Source organism: Callorhinchus milii, unplaced genomic scaffold, assembly GCF_018977255.1.
Source record: "Callorhinchus milii isolate IMCB2004 unplaced genomic scaffold, IMCB_Cmil_1.0 Scaffold5, whole genome shotgun sequence".
NCBI lineage: Eukaryota > Metazoa > Chordata > Chondrichthyes > Chimaeriformes > Callorhinchidae > Callorhinchus > Callorhinchus milii.
The window spans coordinates 11,457,477-11,479,706 of NW_024704746.1; the positions used below are offsets into that span (position 1 = coordinate 11,457,477).

At 40.8% G+C, this 22,230-nt stretch overlaps 1 protein-coding gene across 1 annotated transcript in view; it reads right to left on the bottom strand.

The window, feature by feature from the left end:
• The window catches only part of LOC103180045 (regulator of G-protein signaling 8-like), a 28,142-nt gene extending 15,522 nt beyond the window's left edge, over positions 1-12,620 (bottom strand). Inside the window, exon 1 of the mRNA XM_007895662.2 lies at positions 12,318-12,620. Within this exon, the coding sequence (XP_007893853.1) occupies positions 12,318-12,434 (117 nt within the window). The 5' untranslated portion in view covers positions 12,435-12,620. The remainder of the gene's footprint in view (positions 1-12,317) is intronic.
• Between the last annotated feature and the right edge of the window lie 9,610 nt (positions 12,621-22,230).

Genomic DNA, 22,230 nt, shown 5'->3' on the forward strand with positions numbered 1-22,230 from the left:
TCTGAGTAACAAAAAACAAAAACTTCCTGGTGTCTGTCCTGAAATTACCCTTTACAATTCCAAACCAGTGAACTTGTTCTACTGTTGTCCCACAAACACACCGTCAATCCGCTTTACAATATATTCCGTGAAGCACTTTGAGACGTATCAATTACATGATAAGGCGCTATATCAAATGCAAGGATTATGTTTATTATTATTATTACTGTTTTGCTGGAAGGGACACCAAGGTCACATCATCAATTCTCAAGTGCCATTTATTTTTAAACTAACAAATGTCTATGCCATGGGATTTGTTGATGATAGCTAAGGCAGGAATAATTTGCATTGATAGTGTTTGTTGGATGAATTTAATTGACCTCAGTATTAAATAATTTGTTTTTCTCCACAAGCTTAGGGGATCTGTCTGAATTTGACATTGCCCCCCCCAACAAGTAACTTAATTTCCTAAGTAAGAACATTCTGCGTTTGGGGAGAAAAAACACACACATTTTATCTTTGAAAGCTATTATGCCCTTTGATGGTATTTATATCAGATTCAGATAAAGCACAGATTGGTGAGTTTAATTAGAAAAGCAACAGCAGTGGAAATGAATCTTCATCAGTCAGTTATTTTTCACGATATTGCTTTCTGAAACCACCAGTGGTTTAATAAAGTCACTCAAACGCAGCCCATGTAGCAAGTTCATATTTAGAGAGAGGGTTGTAAATAACATGCATTGGGTTTACGCTTTTACTACACTGTACCAGTCACCAAAATAAAGCATTCACAGTAATGCAGCATTCAGCAAAGCAAAGAGCTTGTAATCCCCATTGAATCCTCATTGACTTTAATTAACTAAAATTTAGAAACAGAAGCTCAGAATTAACGCAACAGCAGAGTCCTAAGCCGCAGGAGTGAAGCAGATCGGAGACCACAGGGAACAGCAAAACACCACAGAACCACAAGCCTAAGAATGACACCCAATGGGGTCTCCAAGCAAATTGTTATTTATTTATCTCGAATGTTTATTTAAAGTGATCTTCATAACAAATGTTGATAGAATTGTAACATTAGATCTATAGAGGTTTAGTAAGCCATAATTTAATTAGTCGAGTCAAATAATTAAACCATGCTGTCTTGTCCTTCGAACAATCTGATTATCCTCACTTAAGACAAGAGACCTGTGATTTCACATAGGCACATAAGGTTGTTAGTCGATTGGCGGATTGTTTTTCCTGGGGTAATGATTCCTTCAAAAAAAAATCTACAACTGTTTGTGGGACACTGCTGCCGCATTTCTCCCACAAAATATATAATAATAATAATAGTCAATTCACTTCACAGTATATTCTGTGAGCCCTTTGAGACGTCTCGAAGACGTGATCAGGCACTATATCAAATGCAAGGATTATTATTATAAGTCTAAACCCAGGAGAAATTTCTCCCTTATTGTATCATGGCCAACAATTCTCTTTGATTCACTCCATGGATGTTTGCAGGACCTTGATGTGCGCAAACAGACTGCAGTATTTACCCACAAATACAGTTCCTACATATGAAGTCATATCCATATGAAGTCTTTTGATACATTTCAATATTATAAACTGTCAAATGTGAGTATTTTTATGATTTGCACACAGCAAAGAAGCAATTGATAGCTATGGAATATTTGACTTGAACACTACTTTTAATGTTCCCATTACCCTTGAATAAAACAAACTTGGTTCATCTGAGAATTGATTGTTTAGCCTTCAGTGAAATGTAACATCCGATGGGCTCCCTTATAATATTTTGAATCCAATATTAGTTGTAACTTGTTACTTCAATGTTGGGTCACTAATAAATCTTGTCTAATCTTGTCCTGTTTTGTGATTCATTTTTCTTCATGATCCAAACCTGTATTATGAAATGTAAATGGTTTTGTGAAGAGCAACTGTTTAGATGGATGCCAGCCAGACCTTACCAGACAATATTTCTTTATAAGGTGGTAATGGACATATGATATAGGAACTTTACAGATTTTGCACTATGGAGTGTATATTCTTGTATAAACTTTGAAATGGCATTGAAACAGTCAATCCAAATCAATAATTTAGGATGCACCAGGATAGCAGAACAACAAGATATAAATTTAGAGTTGTAGTGGATAATTTCAGGACAGGTACCAGAAGGTTTTTCTTTAACTGAGGGTAATTAACAACTGGAACAGGGTTGCCAGGAAGGGCGGTTGAGACCAGGATACTGGACTCATTAAAAAATAGCTTAGTACTGTGATGGGGGATGGTAGGCTGGGTATGTTGGAGGGATAGGACCAAATATAATAATAATAATCCTTGAATTTGATATAGCAACTTTCATGTCAGGAGAATGTCACAGGATATACTGCAGAGTGCAGTGATTGTGTGTTAAGCGCCTTGGGGGCCCTCCTGGCGTGAAAGGCACTGTGAAAATTTGTTTTGTTTTGTAGGCAAACTTAATTCAACCAGCGGTCGCATGTATTTCTGAGCCTGTTGGTATCAGACAAAATAGCATGTTGAAGGCCTTAAAACCGGGATATATTTTACTTGCTCTGTTTCCTTTGATTTATTCTTGTGAGCCTTTAATCACCAAATAAACACACCTTGCTTCTCATTGTTTATATATAAATGAAAGGAAACAAATTCATTTCCCACCCTTGCCCTGTGTTTTAAATAAAATCTGGTTAGTCACTTTGTGTCTACCTATTGTATTTTACAGAGCATAGGATTTATGGGGATATTGCACTGACAGAGGTTCATTACTGGGATTATAATAACAACAAAAACAAAATTACATTTGTATAGCGCCTTTCACGTTGGGAGGACGTCCCAAAGAGCTGGACGTCCAGTGTTTTGGACCCAATCAGTGTTTTGGACCCAAGCTGGGGGTCGGAATCAGTGAGGGTGGAGGGCAGGGGAGGAAAGATTGTGATCGAAGGCATGGTCAAAAAGGAGGGTCTTGAGTTGGAGTCCTGTAGCTCAGTGATTAGAGCACTCGCCTCGCAAGCGAGAGACTCCTGGCACGGCGGAACCTTGGGCAAGTTTCCTTACTCCACATGTCCGATAATAATCCCTCAAGAGAAAAAAACAATAATAAATTGGTCACTTCAATCCACGACTGTTTGCGGGACACTGCTGTGCGCAATTGGTTGCCACGTTTCGCCCACAAATATACAGTCAATTCACTTTGCAGTATATTCTGTGAAGCACTTTGAGATGTCTAGAAGACGTGAAAAGTGTTATATCAAATGCAAGGATTATTATTATTATTCAAGGAGGCAAGGAAGGGGGCGAGACGGAGGGACTGCGGCTGGAGTTCCAGAGGGTGGGGACAGAATGGCTGAAGGGCCATCCGCCAATGGTGGGGCGGGCGAGGCAGGGGACATGAAGCAGGCCAGAGCCCGCTGAGTGGAGGAAGCTGGCAGGATGGCAGGTGGTTAGGAGGTCACAGAGGTAGGGGTGAGCAAGACCATGTGAAAGACTCATTCATAACTCCTGCACAACAGCGGGAATGTTCTATTTATTGTGTATCCGACACAAATGTTCAAAATGAAAATCTCCAGTAGGGTGGTCTTTCAAAGGGCCATGTTATTGAGTTGATCAAGTATTTGTGTAAGATGAATGGTTGCTGAGGCAATGAGTTTAAATAGGGTTAGTATAATATTTTCATTTGATATATTGCCTTTCACATTGGGAGGACATCTCAAAGTGCTTCACAAGATTTTAAAATGGAGCGGTTTGTATTTTTGCAGGCAAACAGTTCAGGAGTTTGTTTATTCAAGTGAGCTATTGGCATCTGCCTGTTTGTATGGCATGAACACATGTAGGGAGTGTGAGCACATGTTGTAACATTATTTGTTTTCACTGTCATGAAGCAGCCCTTGGAAGACAGACACCATGAAGATCGACATATCATGGAATTTATTAGATCATAGCTGATCCTGGCTGTTTCAGAAAGCAACAACTCCATTTTAATGCAAATTGAACAGATTTAAGGCTAATTGGATTATATCTCCACAATACACTGTTGATGTGATAAACCAAAACTACCAGGCTGTACTGTTCAATCTGCTGACCATCTGATAGAAAGAAAGCAGGTCATAGTGGTGAGATCAGTGGGCTTACAAAGTGTATTTGATGTGATCTTCCAAAGGTTTATGAAACACCTCTAATTTCACCTCACAGTGTGAATAGTCTATTTTTATCTCTGCTCATTAGGTGGTCTGTTAGACTCTCTTGGATGATAACATGCAGATTTCCATACTTGGTTAATTACATTTCCCCAAGAGGATTGTAGCACATCTCGCAGATGTACCAAGCTAACAAGCCTATTGGGACCATTAAAATCTGCATCCACTTTAATGCTTGGGGTAGTGTTGACGCTGCTTATCACCACTGAGTCGTGTCACATCTTGTACTAATGTAGCAGCTACGAACAAAGAAGAGGTGCCATGTTACAGCATAAAGCAAACAGATCCCAGAAATGTGCATAAAAGCTTCAGGATCAATGTATTCCTTTACATTGAGTCAAGAGCTGCAGTATTCTTCCAATGGCTTGTATCATATATTATAAATGACTGTCTGTCTGTAAGCATCTCAGCATTTAAATCAGCCCTACTAATGTTGAGCGCACAAAATGCGCAGGCAATCTGTGAGTCAGTCTGAGGCTCTGATGGTTTTATGGTAGTACTGCTGGCACTCTTGCGTAAACTTCTGTTCAAAACGTCTATTCTTAGCCAGACCTCATATTTCCAGAGCGGTTAAGAAATGTGCGATGGAATAAATCATCCCTTTTATCTGAGGCAGAGCTTAGCAGAACCACTCAGGCTGCTTGATTTTTAACAACGCTTGACTAGCAAAGCAGTGGCAATGCTGCTCTTCGAGATTAGCGTTCGAAAGAAACAAAAACACACAAAGTCACAACCTCTTTTGTATGCCAGTCAGAAAGTGAGCTGTCTAAATATTCCTCGCTTTGAGAAAGATGGCAGCTCTGCTTTACGAAGAAGCGAAAATATAATGCCTTTTAAGCTTTTTATTCCGTCTGTTGCTGAATTAATTGCCAGGGGCTGTTTTGAGAATTCCTTTTCATCACAGCTTCCCCCATCCTCCTATCGGTATCATTTTTATTTGTGTATATTTGTTTATTATTTTGGTTATCTGTTTTCTTTTCTCACACATTTCTTCCTATTTTCCAGCCTTTTTCCAGACGACTATAAAGGACTTTAAAATTGTTGTGGTTAGCAACCAAAATTGCCATTCCCTTTGTGATTCCTTTTGTAATACTTTAATGACAAAATATTTCAGCTCTTTCTTTGCCTTCTCTATCTGAAGTGCTGCTTCACAAAGCCTTGTTGTTCTGTCAATTCATAGAATTGAGGCCATTCGGCCCATCGTGTCTTTGCCGGCTATCCAATTTAATCCCACACCCCGTGTTCTCCCCATAGCCCTGCAAACTTGTCCTCCCCAATTGCTAGCAACCCTCCAATGCCCAAGCCAAAATCTTCCTCTGCAATCCCAGAATTTGCCAGCTGTTCAACCGTAGTGGCCAACAGCCTTCCAGATTAATTGGTCGTCCTCGTTTGTCAGGCCTTATTGGCTGCCACATTTGCCTTCAAATGAAGTCTCTATATTTAATAATAATACAACTTTATAGAAGAAGAGAAAGTTGTTTCTCTCCCAGTGTCCTGGCCATCAACACCACACCCCCCCAATAAAATAAATCATTCACTCATTCACAAAGGCTGTTTGTGGGACATCGCTGTGCAACTTGGCTGTTGCATTCGCCTGCAAAACACACAGTCACTGCACTTTACAATATATACTGTGAAGTGCTTTGGGATTTCCTCCCAACATGAAAGACACTGTACCAAATGCAAGGATTATTATTATTATTGTTATCATTATTGTTACTACTTGCATTTGATATTGTGACTTATCACATCATCCAGACATCTCTTCACCCTTGAAGCACTTTGAGACAATTCAACTTGATCAGGTACTGTATCCCGACTGCCTGTTCAGGTGGACGTTAAAGATCCCACGGCACCATTTGAAAAAAGAAGGGAGTTTCTCCCAGTTTCTTGGTCAACAATTTCATGGCTGTTTGTGGAACACTGTTGTGCGCAATTGTGCTGCCATGCTTGCCTATAAATACATAGTAAATCCTGTGAAGCGCTTTGAGATATCATTCTGATATGATAAGGTGTCTTACCAAATTCACGGATTATTGTTATTATTTTATTATTATCATTGTTATTATAAAAATGTGAATTATTTCTATCACTGCCAAGCCAAATCCTACCCTGACTGAGGCCTGACATTTCTCACGATCTTAGCCTTAACGTCATTGTCTTAAAATTTAAAACTGTGCAGAATTTTCTTAAATTCCTAAACTCAGCTATAATATGGAAGTCTGTTTTTGTCAGCACTTTCTAACATTGTGGAAAATGGGTTTCCAAATGTTGAACACTATGTTGAATTCTGAACCCTCCTTAATAAGGCTGACACATTTATGAAACTATTAGTTGATGCAATGGGAAGGAGGTAGTACAGGTAGTCTAGAAGGATGCTATTAAAGAACCAAAAGGCTCTTTTCATCTGACATCTTCATGTCATGCTTGGCTCAGTTGGTGACACGCCCTGCTCTAAATCAGAAAGTTGTGGGTTCAAGCCCCACGTCAAGACTCACAATCAAGGCTGACATTCCAGCACAATGCTGGGGTGGGGGTGGGTTGTCTGCATTATCTGCCTGCTCAAGTGGATGTTAAAAAGTGCTCAGTACTATTCAGATAGAGAAGGGAGTTTCTCTCAGTGTCCTGGCCAATAATCTCCGAGTTGGTCATTTATTTTATGATAATAATAATAATCCTTGCATTTGATATAGCGCTTTTCACGTCTTCCAGACATCTCAAAGCGCTTTGCAGAACACGCTGTAAAGTGAATTGAATGTATATTTTGTGGGTGAAACGCGACAGCCAATTGCGCACAGCAGTGTCTCAAAAACAGTCATGGATTCAAGTGACTACATTATTATTGCTTTTTTCTCTTGAGGGAATATTATCAGGCATGTGAAATAAGGAAACTTACCCAAGGTTTCATCCCGCCGGGAATCGAACCCAGGTCTATGGCTTTTACACTGCGCGCAAATTGGCTGCTCATGTTGACAACAAAATAGAGTCACTACACTTTACAGTAAAAATCTTGTGATCCTCTATGAGATATTTGATGATGTGGTAAGTGTTATTATATTTTAGAATTATTATCATCATCTTTTGATGTATTAAGTTTTATGGGACTAAGATGACTGAAGCATTAGGTTAGCAGCAACTGCTTTAATTTGTCCACTGTGCCAAATCGCACCATAAAACGTAGCAGAGTAGTAATTACAGCCATTAGTCCATGGCTCAGGGTGAGTCAGAAATGCCATAATTTTGAGTAAACTCGTCTGTTATTTCTGTTTTTTTGCGTTCTGTTATTTCTGCTTGACAGCAAAGAATCTGAAGCTTTTAAAAAGTTACGTTTGTGTCCTGGCTTGCTGTTGACTCACTTATAAATCTTTAATCCAGAATTTTAATGGTTGCCAGGAATGAAAGACTGCCAGGCTTAAATTTTTACTAGGTCACATATTATCAGAAGGTTTCTTGTACCCTAAACCATGTGCCAGTAACCCTGGTTCAGCATGTGATGGTTCAGCAAGCCCAACACTAACCAGTGCATCAAATTCAGAGCTCTGCACATTAAAGGACAACGACCTAGTCTATCAAAATGAGAGAGAGAGTTTGACTAGGCAGGAGGGGTTTTGTGAATCATTGTGATTTGTGGAGTCCTGTAGCTCATTGGTTAGAGCACTTGCCTCGCAAGCAAGAGAGCTGGGTTCAATTCCCGGCCGGGTGAAACGCTGGGCAAGTTTCCTTACTCCACATGCCTCAAAAATAAAATCAAGAATTGGTCACTCAATCCACGACTGTTTGTGGGACGCTGCTGTGCACAATTGGCTGCCCCATTTCGCCCACAAAATATACAGTCAATTTATTTTACAGTATATTTTGTGAAGTGCTTTGGTACGTCTCGAAAATGTGATAGGCGCTATATCATGCTAAGAATTATTATCATTATTTGTGTGGAGTTTCTGCCCTGAATCCTATCTGTTGGTGCAGCTGCAGCAGATGTTTGGTTCGTGCCTATGGTCCTAGCATCAACCTGGAGATCTGGCTTAAGTTCAAGCAACTGTGGAAGAGTTGTAGCTACGTAGGGGAGTGACTGACAGCTCCTCCATATCTTACTGAAGCTGACGAGGGGTGGCCCACTCTATAACAATAATAATAATCCTTGCATTTGTTATAGAGCCTTATCCCATCGTTGAGACGTCTCAAAGCGCTTCACAGAATATATTGTAAAGTAAATTGATTGTGAATTTTGTGAGCGAAACGTGGCAGGCAATTGCACACAGCAGTTGTTTCACAAACAGTCGTGGATTGAATAACAATTTGTTTTTACACTTTAAGCCAGCTCCGCTTCTTTGAATAAATTTAAACTGTAATGAGACTAGAAAGAGGAGATGGATTTTCTCCTCAGGCTTTCAAACACAGGCTATGATATTCCATCACTGAGTGAAGGTAAACTTTGCACAATGTTAATGTTGCCAATGGTAACAAGTGGGGCCAGCTTTTTCTTGGATGATTCCATTCTATAACAGCTTTTCCAAACACTTTTAACTTGTTTGCTGTGGTGTCAATCAGAGATGTGGTTACAAACCTAGAGTTGTGAGTAAAGGAACTGAAAGCCGCACAGACCTGACCATTTGCAGCACTGGCTCCAGCCTTCTGCATGTCCCCCGTGCCCTCCATTCCACCATTAGTGGTCGTGCTTTCAGCCACTACACCCCGAAACTCTGGAACACTCTTCCTCTATCCCTCCACCTTGTCCCTAACTTCCCCATTTTCAGATCGCACCTGAAGACCTAACTATTCAACTGTGCCAATGATCATCTCCCCCTCCCATCGGCTTGGTGTTGTTCTCCGCCTACTGTCAAGCACTCTGGGATGCTACTTTGCGTGAGGGGCACTATATAAATGCAAGTTGTTGTTGTTGTTTGTCCACTGCTGAGTAAGTTGATCTCAGTCTGGGCACCATTTAGGATGCTACTGTTTCCTTAGCAGGCTTTGAGGTGCAAATCAAACAAATCAGCCAAGATTTCAAGCCCTGATTTGTCTCCCAGAAATGATACAGGAGGTGAAGAATTGCACATGTATCAATTTCAGGTGCCCACTACTGCCCCTCTCCCCCCACCATCCCCACCCCCCAGAGGAGTTTATAAAGGAGCACGGACGAATAACAACAACAACGTGTATTGATCTAGCGTCCCTCACGCAGGGCAGCATCTCAGAGCGCTTGACAGTGGCGGATAAGTGGTAGGATGTCTATCTCTCATCCTGAGATAGACATCCTCACCCTCACCTACAAGGCCATTCACGGCCTTGCTCCCTCCTACCTCTCCGACCTACTATCCCCTTCCTACCTGCCCGTACCCTCCGTTCCTCTGGCTCCGGTCTGCTCCACATCCTCCGCCCCAACCGCCCTACCATCGGTGGCCGGGTCTTCAGCCTCTCAGCCCCTAGGCTGTGGAACTCCATCCTCCAGTGCCTTCGCCTTGTTTCCTCCCTTTCCTCCTTCAAGGCCGGTCTCAAAACCTTTCTCTTTGACCGTGCCTTCAGCTCCCCTCTCGACTCTCTACCCCTTCCTCGCTCCCTCCCTTCCCTCCTCTCACCCTGACCATTTCCCCCCTGCTCGGGTCCTGATCCAACTGTCCAGCGCCTTGGGACGTCCTCCCGACGTGAAAGGTGTTCTATAAATGGAATCTTGTTGTTGTTGTTGTTGTTGTTAAGCAGGGTTGACAGGTGTGTGTATATGTGTGGGGGTATTGGGGGGGTGGGGGTGGGGATTAAATAATAGAAAAAGAAAACTAGCAACAATTGAGGAGATACATTGCCATTCTACACCATTTCTCAATTTCAGCTTTGTAGAAATCAGCAGAAATGACTTGAAGTTTAGCATTTCCATGTATTCACTAAAACAGAAAAGAACGAATATTTATAAAGGCAGGAGTATAGATTATGGGCTAAGAGCAACCGTTACCCACCATGGCCAACAAAGCTTGAAAGAGCAATCTTAACCCCTCTTAACATTAGCCTCTTAACATGATCTGATCAGAGCTTTCCTTTTCCTCAGAACCTCCACACAGCGCAGGCAGGCACTGCTTTGTAATAAGTGGGATCGAAGGCTGGTTTGAAAAAGTCAGTAAATACTAGTGGAAGAATGGTGGGCAGATGTGTCAGCAATGATACACTCCATCACTCAGAAACGTCAGTCATTTATTCTCCTTTTGACACCGCTGGAACCAAAAATCGTTCAGAAGCCATAGACTGCAGCTCGAGGATTTATTCTAATCTACTCTGCCAAAGCAGAACCTTCAAAATATGGTCCAGTTTTGCATAATGACAAGACCTAGCTGTGAAGCATTCCCCACTCTCCCCCCTTGCTACTTCTCTTTGTGAATAAAAATAAAAAGTCTGTGTCAATCCATAAGCATTGTTTTTCTTTTGCAGGTATTCCTATTGATGCAGGAGCACAATTTGTCAATCTTTTCTCTCCAACGAACCCTAGTTACACAGGTGATTCTTTTATTTTGAAAAGTGACGACAAGTGGGCCTGTAACCTTTTTGAGGGATTCAGGGGCAAACCTAACCGAGGTTTACATTCCATCAACATTGAAGGCTGAAGTGTTGGGAAAAGCCCTCTGAAATGCAGGCCTGCATGATGGGTGCTGAATAAATCCAAGTTGTTGTTATTGTTGTTGTTAATCAGGCATGTGGGTGAACTCAACTAGTACTAAAAAGACAAAGCAGATGCTTACAGGACAGCATTTGTTGTACATGTTTGTAGATACGTTCAGCTCCTTAGACCCTGTGATATATGGTCCCTTTTAGGAACTCTAACAAGGTTTTACATTGAAGTAGTCTGTCCCTGGCTAGTTTATAATGTAATATAATAATACTAATAATGATAATCCTTGCCTTTGATACACGCCTTTCATTTCGGGAGGATGTCTTAAAGTGCTTCACACTTTTTACTGTAAAGTGAAGTGACTGTGCATTTTGCGGCCAAATATAGTTATGAAGAAGGGTGGAGATCATTTCCACAAGATACACTCACATTTGTTGATTTTACCTCTGGTGGGTACTGAGACGGGCAGCTGCTCTACTTAAAATATCTGTCATTGAGTAACAAAAATTGTACGCTTACACCACGTTTCGCCCCTTGCCAGCGAGCAAACCGCATGACGGAACACTCCTTGATTCCACTGAGTTCCACGGTTCTATGTTTGTAACATTTTCTTTTAAGCTGGTAGCCATTTAATTTGCCCCCGCACTGTATTTGGTAGCCCGCCACACGATCAAGCGCAGGTGGGTTGCTTTGGTTCTTGCTTTCCATCGCATCTGTCTAGTGCACGTCAATAATAATCCCTGCCAACAACAACAACAACTTTATATAGCGCCCTTCATGTTGGACGGCGTCTCGGAGAGCTTAGGTAAGAGCTGCCATGTACGACTGTGAGCTATTTCAACATGAATGCAAGTACAGGTGAGCATCTCTCTGTAGGGGGTTTTGCCCACAAAATATACAGTAAATCCACTTTACAATAAAGTCTGTGAAATTCTTTGAGACGTGATAAGGCAATAAATCAAATGCAAGCATTATTATTATACTATTATAATTATTATTTGTGTTTCTTTAGAAAAGCAAGTAGCCAAACATGCCACTGAAATTTGATAGCAAAAATCCTAATTTAATAGCCTGCTGTCTTTGAACTCCAGAGAATTGAAGTTTCACGTGACCAAAATCCGTGCATTCGAAGAAATGCCCTGTAACTCTGAAAGCTTTATTTTGTTTTTCATTTTTTGGGGTATAAATCAAACCTTTTTTTGGTTCATTAAAAAAAATGACACCACAACCCGTTCAATTTACTCGAGAATTCCCCCCAGACAAGTCTCATGTACTTGCAAAAAAAAAATTCACATTGATCCATTTGGTTTCTGCACAGAAACCCCAAGGACACAGAAGATGAACAACATTCAACATTCATCCACGTCACCTCAAAAGGTAACTGCTCTCAAGACGAACCGGCAGTTTTACAGGTTTGTTTAATGTCTGTGGATTGTATTACACAAACACAAAGAGGATACTTCTGCTGCTTGTATGTTAACACTTCAACGCATAGTCATGTAATGCAGCTCGTCCGTAATTTTCAGGAGTCTTACCTTTTTGCCACTTGTGAAGAGCGTAAATGAGCTTTTAAAATGGTTCTTCCTGTAGTTGGTAGTCTGCGCTGGAGCAGGAATGCTTTCTATAAAATCGTGGGCTATATCTTGGTGCATCAGCTTCTGTGAAGCCAGGGTTGCCTGCTTTGCCTTTTAGCCTCACAAGGGAACTGTCCGTATGCCAGCCTCACATCCTCACAAACCAAATCTATTGTTGGCTCGTGCAGTCTCTGAGGGCACAGGCTGTACCAAGCTCCTCCTGTGTCCTTGCTCAAGACGCTAATACATTCACAGCCACACAGCTCTTGCTTTTCATATAGAATTCATACAAAATTCATCTGGCACCGACTGGAGGGGGGAGAAGAGGAAGGGAGAGTTTTTTTTGCTTGTGTTAAGGTGGTTTGCCTTGCAGCTGAGAGATAAGAGAGACTGAATTGAAAAAGGTTTATGCTGAAAGCCATTTTTAGCATTTTGATTCTTAAGATAAAAGCAAAGTCTCACACTGATGAATGCATTAAGGGTCCTTTCATGTGAATATCCACATTCTTCAAGTTTTGGCAGGCAGCTTTAGATTTCTGAGGCATTATCTTGGATAGTATTTTAAACAATTTGATGGAAGATGTCTTAAAGCGACAGGCAATTGGATTGGAACATGCAGCAAAACCTGTTTCTTTTTAGCATTGCTCTCCCTATCTTATCATTAAATCTGAAAGCATTAAGCCATTTCTTTCTGTTCTTATTTCGGGGTGGGTTGACAGTTTTTTGCTCCTGTCCCAAAGGGGTTGACTTAAGTCAGGATTTCGGTTCAATGGGTGTCAGACAAGCTAAGACTAGGTAGAATTTCACGTTGTTCCTACACAAATGGAATCTGGGAGACTCGAGAAGCAAACTCCTAAACTTGTGGGCATTGCACCCCCAAATTGCAACTTAAAATATACCCCTGATTTGCACCCTTATAATGCACCTCATCAATAATAACAATAATAATAACAATCCTTGCATTTGACATAGCACTTTTAATGTTGGGAGGATGTTTCTGGATATACTGTAAAGTGTGGTGACTATTTTGTAAGCAAATACAACAGCCAGCTTGTGCACAGCAATGTTTCACAAATAGCCATGAAGTGAACGACCAATTCAATCCAATCCACTGAGTATTGGGCATGGATGCCACTGAGTTGAAATCTTCTGCCTCGACTGTTGTGCTGGGGTTGCAGTTATTTCTCAGCGCCTTATCTCCTACAATCCACAGTTAGACTGGACGCTTCACGAAATCTATCATAACATTCAATACTGGGCTCTTTTCCTGTTCCTGATCCTTCTTAGCAATCGGTGTACTTTCGCAAATTCTCAGACAATCCAGTCTCACTTTGCTTATTTATGCCCACCAATTTATAATAATAATCCTTGCATTTGATATCATGTCTTTGAGACGTCTCAAAGCGTTTCACAGAGTATACAGTAAAGTGAATCGACTGTATATATTGTGGCCAAAATATGGCAGCCAATTGCGTACTGCAGTGTCCCACAAACAGTTGTGGATTGAAGTGACCAATTTTTTTTTGAAGAAATTATTACCCCTGCCAATTGACTAACAACCAGGTTCCTATTTACTGCTAGGTAAACAGAGGTATGTGGAGTAAGGAAACTTGCCAAACATTTCGACCTGCTGGGAATCGAACCCAGATCTCTCGCTTGCAAAGTGAGTGCTCTAACGATTGAGCTACACCTGAGACACAAACCTGCTGCTAGATAGCAATTGCCTGTCCCAAAACCATGGAACTGGATCAAGACAAAAATCTCCTACAAATCAAAACTAAGAAAACATCCCATTGAAGGCTTGTATTTAAAAACTTGGGTCTCAAACACGACAAAGAGCCTTTCACCGGGAATACACACATGATTTCACAGATATTGCCAAGGACACAAATACCTAAGAATTACAATAAACAAAACTATCACAGGCACACAATTTCATAAACCATTACATAAAAGCAGACTTATGTAGCTGTGTGCATTGGAAATCATTTTCCCATCCTGGCTAAAAATTGTTAACCTAAATGTTATGCCCCAAAGGAAAGCAATAAGGCTCGCATGTGATGCCTGCCATTCCCTGAAACTGGAGTTGCTGAAAGCACAACAGGATCTTACAGAACCTGTTCTGTCAACTCGCACCCAAATTAGAATGTAATATTTTACTGCTGAATAGAATATCCAACTGCTTCAGACATAGAAATGATTTTTTGGGGGTATTTTCAACAGCTGTCAATGTTGCTAGTGTCAGTCTGGCTCAGTTGGTAGCATTCTTGCCTCTGAGTCAGAAGGTTGTGGGTTCATATCCCATGTCAGCAATTGGCAACCTGTTGTAGTCTAGACTAATACTCCAATGCAGTATTGGGGGAGTGCTGCATTGCTGGAGGTGCCATCCTTTGGATGAGACTTTAAATCGAGATCGCGTCTGCCTGTTTAGGGAGACGTTAAAGATTCCACATTAATCGAAAAGAAAGGGGAGTTTCTCCTGTTGCCTTGGAACAACAACACCCCAAATAAAATGAATCACTTTCTAACTGTTTGTGTACAAATTGGCTGCCCTATCTGCCTATAAAATACACAGTCATGTAGAGTATCCTGTGAAACACACTACATCTTTTGCGAGGATTAGTATTATTATTTGCTGGTGAATTTGATCCATCTGACATGTATATAAAAATAGAGAAGTGAGAGTCTGACATCTCTGTGTCTGGGGAGAATGGAGTCCAAGTGCATTCAGCCAAAACATCAGGCAGGTCCATGTTTATCTTCCCAAGCTAAAATAGTTATCTTTGCTTTCTGTATTAAGACATATCTATCTTTAGTAGAGAACAGATTCCTTAGACAAAAACAACAGTTCAGCTCTTAAAGAACTACAGCAATGTTGCTCCACATGATCTTGTGTTTCAATATGTTTTAATGATGGTTAATTTGAGACACTTTGATAGTCCACCTTATGCTACATTAAATGCACGGAATTCAATTACATTTTTGAGCCTGATAGAATATTTGGGGGTGGGGGGAGTATGATCCATGACTTACGTGTAGTGCGAACAGAAATCACAGCAACAACTTGCATTTAAATAGCTCGCTTCACGCATGATGGCATGTCTGTTCATTTAACAGTAGTGTAGTTTGATGAAGGAAGGTCTACAGGTGCGATCTGAAGATGGGCAAAGAGGTTTTGAGGCGGGATTGAAGCAGGGAGATCTGTAATAAGAGCACCGCAATAAAGAACCCAATTTAGCAGAGTGGCTACTCTACAGAAGCCCCCTTCCACCGCCCCACCACTGTCCCATCTCGTCCCATCCCTGTCTAGAACAGATTCTATTGCTCTTAAAAAAAGATTTACCCCCCACTCCCTTCATGAAAACAGTTCCCCATCCATTTTCAAACACATTTAAACAATGAAAGGAAAACTTTAGAATAAGACATAAATTGGCTTGATTCTCATGTGTTCAAGGACTTTGTTTAAAACAGCATTGTTTATAAGTGATTCTTTCATTTTCCTGATAGCGGCCAGTCTTTATGTTTGCAGAAGAGGCGTAGAAATCATAGTCTTTCATCAGCTAACCTTGGCTCACAGCAGAAGGGGCAGGGACATTTAGAGCAACAGCACAAGTTTCCTTGTGTATTTCTGGAAATGTGAACAAAGGGCCTTTGAACAGGATCCCCGACCCAGAAACTGATTTGTTTTTGATTGCTATTGGTTGCTTTAACACCATGGCATGACTTGCTAATTCTATTTAGTAAAGTACACATGCACCAACAGATCACAAGGAGATACAGATGAGGAATATATTGAAGCCCCATTTGATCTCTTCCTTCCAAAATACCCATCCTACTATCTTCCCATTATAGCATCAAACTGTTTCTTAAATGAGTCAAGTGGCCTGGCCCCTCAACTCCATCCACCCTTCATGGCAATCCACTCCAGCAGTTAATTGCTCTTTGTATACGGAAATACTTCCCGGTGCCTATTCTAAACTCATTCAAAGCCCATGAAATTAAATGAATAAAAATAATAATAATCATAAATTGGTCACTCAATGCACTTTTTGTGGGACACTCCTGTGCGCAATTGACTGCCGTGTTTCGCCCACAAAATATACAGTTAATTCACTCAACAGTATATTCTGTGAAGTGCTTTGAGAGACATCTCGAAGACGTGATAAGGCACTATATCAAATGCAAGGATTATTATTATATTATGTGATGCTAATAGCCACGCTGAACAACTTTAGAAAAACAGCAGTAAAATATGACTGCTGCACTGTTAGGTATTTCGAACTTCGGTTTTTTGGCCACTAAATCTCTGGAGCAAGACTGAATGGAGACCATCAATAAAAAGCTAAACAAGATAATGACCTTTACTGCCGTGACTGCTAAACGCATCATTCAAGTCTACTTCAGCCATGACATTAAAGCCTCTGTTGACATTGCTTCTTGGTATCATCCAGGGTTGAAAGTTTGAGCCTTTAGACCTTCTCATGCAGATATAATTTATCTGTATGTCCTAACCTCTTGTTCATACAATTCTATAGTACCACAGAAGGAAATATTCCAAATATGGGCCTCAGTTTATTCGATACTTTTCATGGCAAATTGCCTTCACTCTTTAGCACAGACAATGTTTTAGAAATTTGGTATTTGCACATTTTCTATCAAGAAATCTGTAAAGACATACTGCAAGTTAGTCACCACAATGGCAAATTGATCCTTTGCCATCACTTACAGTTCTGGAATAGGATGACTTATGTTATGCAAACCAAACTTGACTTATATCACTCTGGCACTGTAGTGTTACTGCGCATTTCCCATTGCACCATGGTGGCATTTCCAATTCCCACACTCCCTCTTTCATGAGCATTGTGAACTGCTGCTAGTTAGCATTGAATATGCAAACAGCTTTGTGCAGTACTTATGTTCACAGTGAAATTAAACTGACTGTAATCAAAACCAATTTCCCTTTGCCCCTTACCAACTGTCCAAGAGCAAGAGAAGACCAGCGTTTATACCAACAGAATACACAGTCACACTTTACAGTAAAACTAGGTAAAACTGGTCAGTCACTTTGTGGCTGTTTGTGAGATTTTGCTGTGGGATGCTATTCTGCATGAGGGGCACTATATACATGCAAGTTATTGTTGTTGCTGTGCACAAATTGGCTGCCACCTACAAAAACAGTCACTATACTTTACAGTAAAATCCTGTAAAGCGCTATGAAACTTCCTCCTGCTGATGGGAACGGCATTATATCAAATGCAAAGATTATTCTTGTACTATTATTGTACTTAGTATAAAACATTTAGATAGTACTTGAATACTTAACTACCATTTTCATCCTAGCTGTATGTTATGGCTTGGAGGCAGTGAAAGGTGAAAAGGCCAATCCTGTAGTTTCCTACATTTACACGTTGTGGGAAGGGGGGGGGAGAGGAGGAGGGGAGCTGACAGCTGATGCACTAATAATCCGATGCAGCTCTTAATCACAGCGAAGAGGGATTTTTTCGTTAGCAGCAGCATTGAACCCTTTGTGTGCTGCACAAAGACTGCTCTCAAATCAAAACAGGAAGCTCAGTCACTGGTTCGGTTTTCTTTGCAACTTTTCAGCATATGACAATAATTATCTTAGACAATCGGCTGAAACTTTCTTTGAAAAGTACGGTGCTGCATTAAGCAAGTTATTGCCACAAATTTGAAATTATATATAATGCATTATAAACGAATATGGTATTTCATTGAGTTCACAGACTACATTTAATAGTGAAAACCTATTCCACAAAATGTCCGCAGGATGTTTTTTAATTGAACTTTTTATTGATAAACCTGTTCGTAATGCAGTCAGTGTAACCATACAAGGAAACCGTCTAACTGTGCAATAACTACAGTATTAATAGGTGGGAAAACACAGTTTTTTAAAAGTCCCCTGAGTCACAGACAAATGTGTAATGAACTAACTCTCCTTTCCTGCTACATGAAGTGTTCCCCTGTCTACTTGTAGGTTAGGAAAGCCAGCAAGTTTGTAAATGACTTGATGCCTCCAAAATACCCAGCCACTATACTTTACAGAGAATCCTGCAAACCTTATTAATAATAATAATAGTAATAAGATTGGGTCTAAAGGGTGAGATTCACAAAATGATCAATAAAGAGATGTTTCTAGATGTGTGGATGTTCTGGAACTCTGTTCTGACATCAATAACAGCCCCAACAACTGTGGAGCTCTAAAGGTTGGACACATCTGGAATTTGCTACTTATTAATCCTTGTGTGAATCCTGCACTTTAGAGCTCACTACAGGAAGGGATTTGGGCGAACCCAGCACTGACATGGATTTAATGAGGTCTGAGAGGGCTACTCATTGTCAAATAGTAAAGAGCACTGGCTGGTAATGTCATCTCATGTGAACAGCAGGAATGATGAAGAATTACACAGCAGTCTATCAAAAATTGCCTGAAGAGCATAGAAATCAAAATAATAGCCAATATGGTTTGATTGGCAATGGTCTCACACATCTACTGGAATTTTTTTTGTTGATGAGGAGGGTAAGCAAATTTGCGCAATATATCTGAATGTTGGAATATAAGAAAATAAAGTAGTCAATGTATAATTTAATGCAATCCACTGCCTTAGTTTTTTTTTCCCTACAGGGGAAGTAGATGTGATTAATATTTAGTTGACATCATTGATTTCGATTTTTTCCACAATGTGTTGATAAACTGGTAAATCTTAAAAAGCTTTTTTTTAAAAAAAATGAAGGCACATGTTGTTGAAGAATTCAACGCTGACAGGCAATGATAAGTGGACACGGTGCCTTGTCTACATCTGATGTGAAATTCTTCTTGTTCCATATGCTCTGAGTTGTGTTTATCGTGAACTAGTGGGGAATGTGATCTTCGTCTGTCACTGATTTTAATTATTCGCTTGTTCCTGCAACGTGAGCTTGCTGCTCAGAGACTCTGGGTAGAATTGTGCTTGTGCAGAATTCCCCTCCTTTCACCTTCGTAGCAAGTGTTGCTCTCAAACCAATGTTCTTAGTTACGGTGGCACCACATTCCGTTATTTTATGTATAAACAAAGGCTATTCCTAAGTCGGTCTGGCCAGCAATTTTAATACATACAACAAGCAGTGATTAATGAGTTACTAGTAAAATAATAGCCTTTATAATATTTGGTATCAAAATGGCAGTTCGATTGATTGCAGTCATCTGAGCATTATTATCCTCCTATGTGGGGAGGTAAACGGGGTCTCAGGGGATTGAATTTTTAAAAATGTTTGCATCTGATATGATACCTTTCATGTTGGGAGAACATCTCAAAGTGCCACAGGATTTGCTCTAAATTGTAGTGACTGCATATTTGATGAAAAATCAGAATCCAGTCGACCTTCTCCAGTAGTCTCAGTCGTGCAATATCTGAACCAGGCTAAGACTGCATTACTCCAAGATACTGTTGGTAATAGGTTAGCCAGCTTGGCTGATTGTAAGGACTTGGGGCTGGGAGCCTTCCCACTCACCTGCTGTTAGCCTTGCCCCTAAAAGGTAGAGTAGCCCTAGTGAGGTAAGCTATGAGAAACCTGCCAGATTGTTAAACTCCAGCAGCACCCCAAGGAACACACTGAGGTCCCCAAGCCTTGCTTCTTGCCAACCTGTGCTTTGCAATTTCCAGGATTAGTTGAGCAGGGTGCAACCCTCTTGGGAGAATCAAACTCCATTTCCAGACAAACGGAAATTTCCATGGATTTTTCAGTGCTTTGATTTAGAGACTCTCTTGAGCAAGGTGCTTGGTTCCTATGATTCCCTGTGTATCAGATCCCCTGCTGACCAAGGAATACTGATCGCAACGCTCCTTTAAGTCTGTGAAATTTTCTGTTAAATCCCCCGCTTGGTTCTTCCCAACCTACAGCCAACTCAATGTCACTACTATATTTATGGTCACAGGGGAGCCTTTGTTTACAAAGTCGTTTTGGATGAGAAAATTTGCTGTTATTATCACTGAAATCTGTACAGAATTCCAAGAGAATAAATACTAGTTATAGCAAGCAGTCGTATCATTGGTATCTCGTAGAGAGGTTGAAGGACACATGTGTGTAGCATTTACCATTCGTGTAAAGGGTTGTGAGTCAGAATATCTGCTTGTGTTAATGGGAGCGTACATATTGTTTTACCCTCCTGGGGCTTGATATCTAATAATACTTAGCAGTTTATCGGCTGGTGTAGAATTACACCGGCCGATAAGCATGTGCTGGATGAGATTTGCGGACAGAAGGAAGACAAACATTCATTGCAGTCAGGGGCCCCTAGTGTATTATTCTGTGCTGCCTTATTTTACTGATTGTTGTCGAGCTGATCTCACTTGGCTGAATCTTAATGGAATGGAGCTAAATCACAAGCTCCCTGTTTATTCAAGCTCTGAATCCACGCATCCTTGAGAAATCACTAATTTAATGCTGTTCGCAGGCTCCTGTTTGAGACGTCCTTGAGGTGCAATGGATGATCCCAGGCTATTTAGTCCCGCGCTTTATTTGCTACGTTGGGAGTCTGGTTTGCTCTGGCATCAGCAAACACTGTTACCTTAACTCACAATTGTTCCAAACGCCTCCCCACCCAAATTGCTAGTGTTGAACCAAGGCGTGATGTTAGAAGGGGAAAGCTCCATCACAGGGGAGCTGCAGGCAGATGTGAGTCAGGCACCAAGGCCATCCACTTTCATCATGTTAGCCGAGAGAAGGCAAGATGACAAACCTACTAACCTCAGGAAGAACGATTGCAATGGAGCTGACCTTGCCAGTGATGAACATAAACTCTCTGTTATTCACTTCCACCTCCAATCTGAGCTCCTTAAAAGGCATTGGGATCCTGCTTTTGTAACTGTTGTTGCCGTCACTTGGCTTATTGAGCAACTTTGTGAGGGTAAATCCATGATACATGACTGAAAATCCTGTGGGATTTTCAGTCTGATGTCATGGGTTTATCCCCACTCACCCCCTGCGATGATGGGATATGAGGGAACGGTGTGGGTTCAATGAGTTCACAGAACTCCTAGTTTCTGCGAAATATAAGTAAAAGGTTTTTGCTACAAAATTCGAATGGAAGTCAGAGAACAAAGCCTGCCTTAAAATTAAGAATACAATACTCTACAAATTACAATTACACACCGCGTTCGACTTTTATGTCAGGAGGAAGTCTCAAAATGTTTAACCATACCAGACGGGCACCTGAGCTGAAGGGGGGAGCTGAGTGGGGTGGGGACGGGAGGGGAAAGATGACTAAAAGACGGTCAAAGAGGTACGCCTTGAGATGGTATTGCAGAATTCTTCTAAAAAAAATTTAAATTTGGTCTTAATTTGGAAGCGATCTTATTAAGAACTGCAGGGATATCGCTTCTAAATTTGAACTGAATTTAAAAATGATCCACAAATCTGCACTTTGAAACAAAACAAGATTATTTGAATTTTCAGGCCTCAGGAGCGGAGAGGAGAGGAGAAAATTGATAGGGAGAGCAACAAAAAGAGGGTGAAAGTCTGAATGCATCAAACTTTATTACGAAGCAGTTCTTCACCTCAAAATGCCTATAAATGGGCTCACAGTTACTGTATTTAATGTTCCACTTGGAAATTTAAAATCCCCTGTGCATTTGCATGAGGTTATGCCAATAATAATAATAATTTTGTCACTCAATCCCCGACTGTTTGTGGGACACTGCTGTGCACAATCGCGTTTTGCCCACAAAATGGGCAGTCAATTCACATTACAGTATATTCTGTGGAGTGCTTTGAGACGTTTCGAAGCCCTGAAAAGGCGCTATTTCAAACGCAAGGATTATTATTATATGCTGCTATAAGCATGGCTAATTATTTATTAATAGTCAGGAACCTAGGT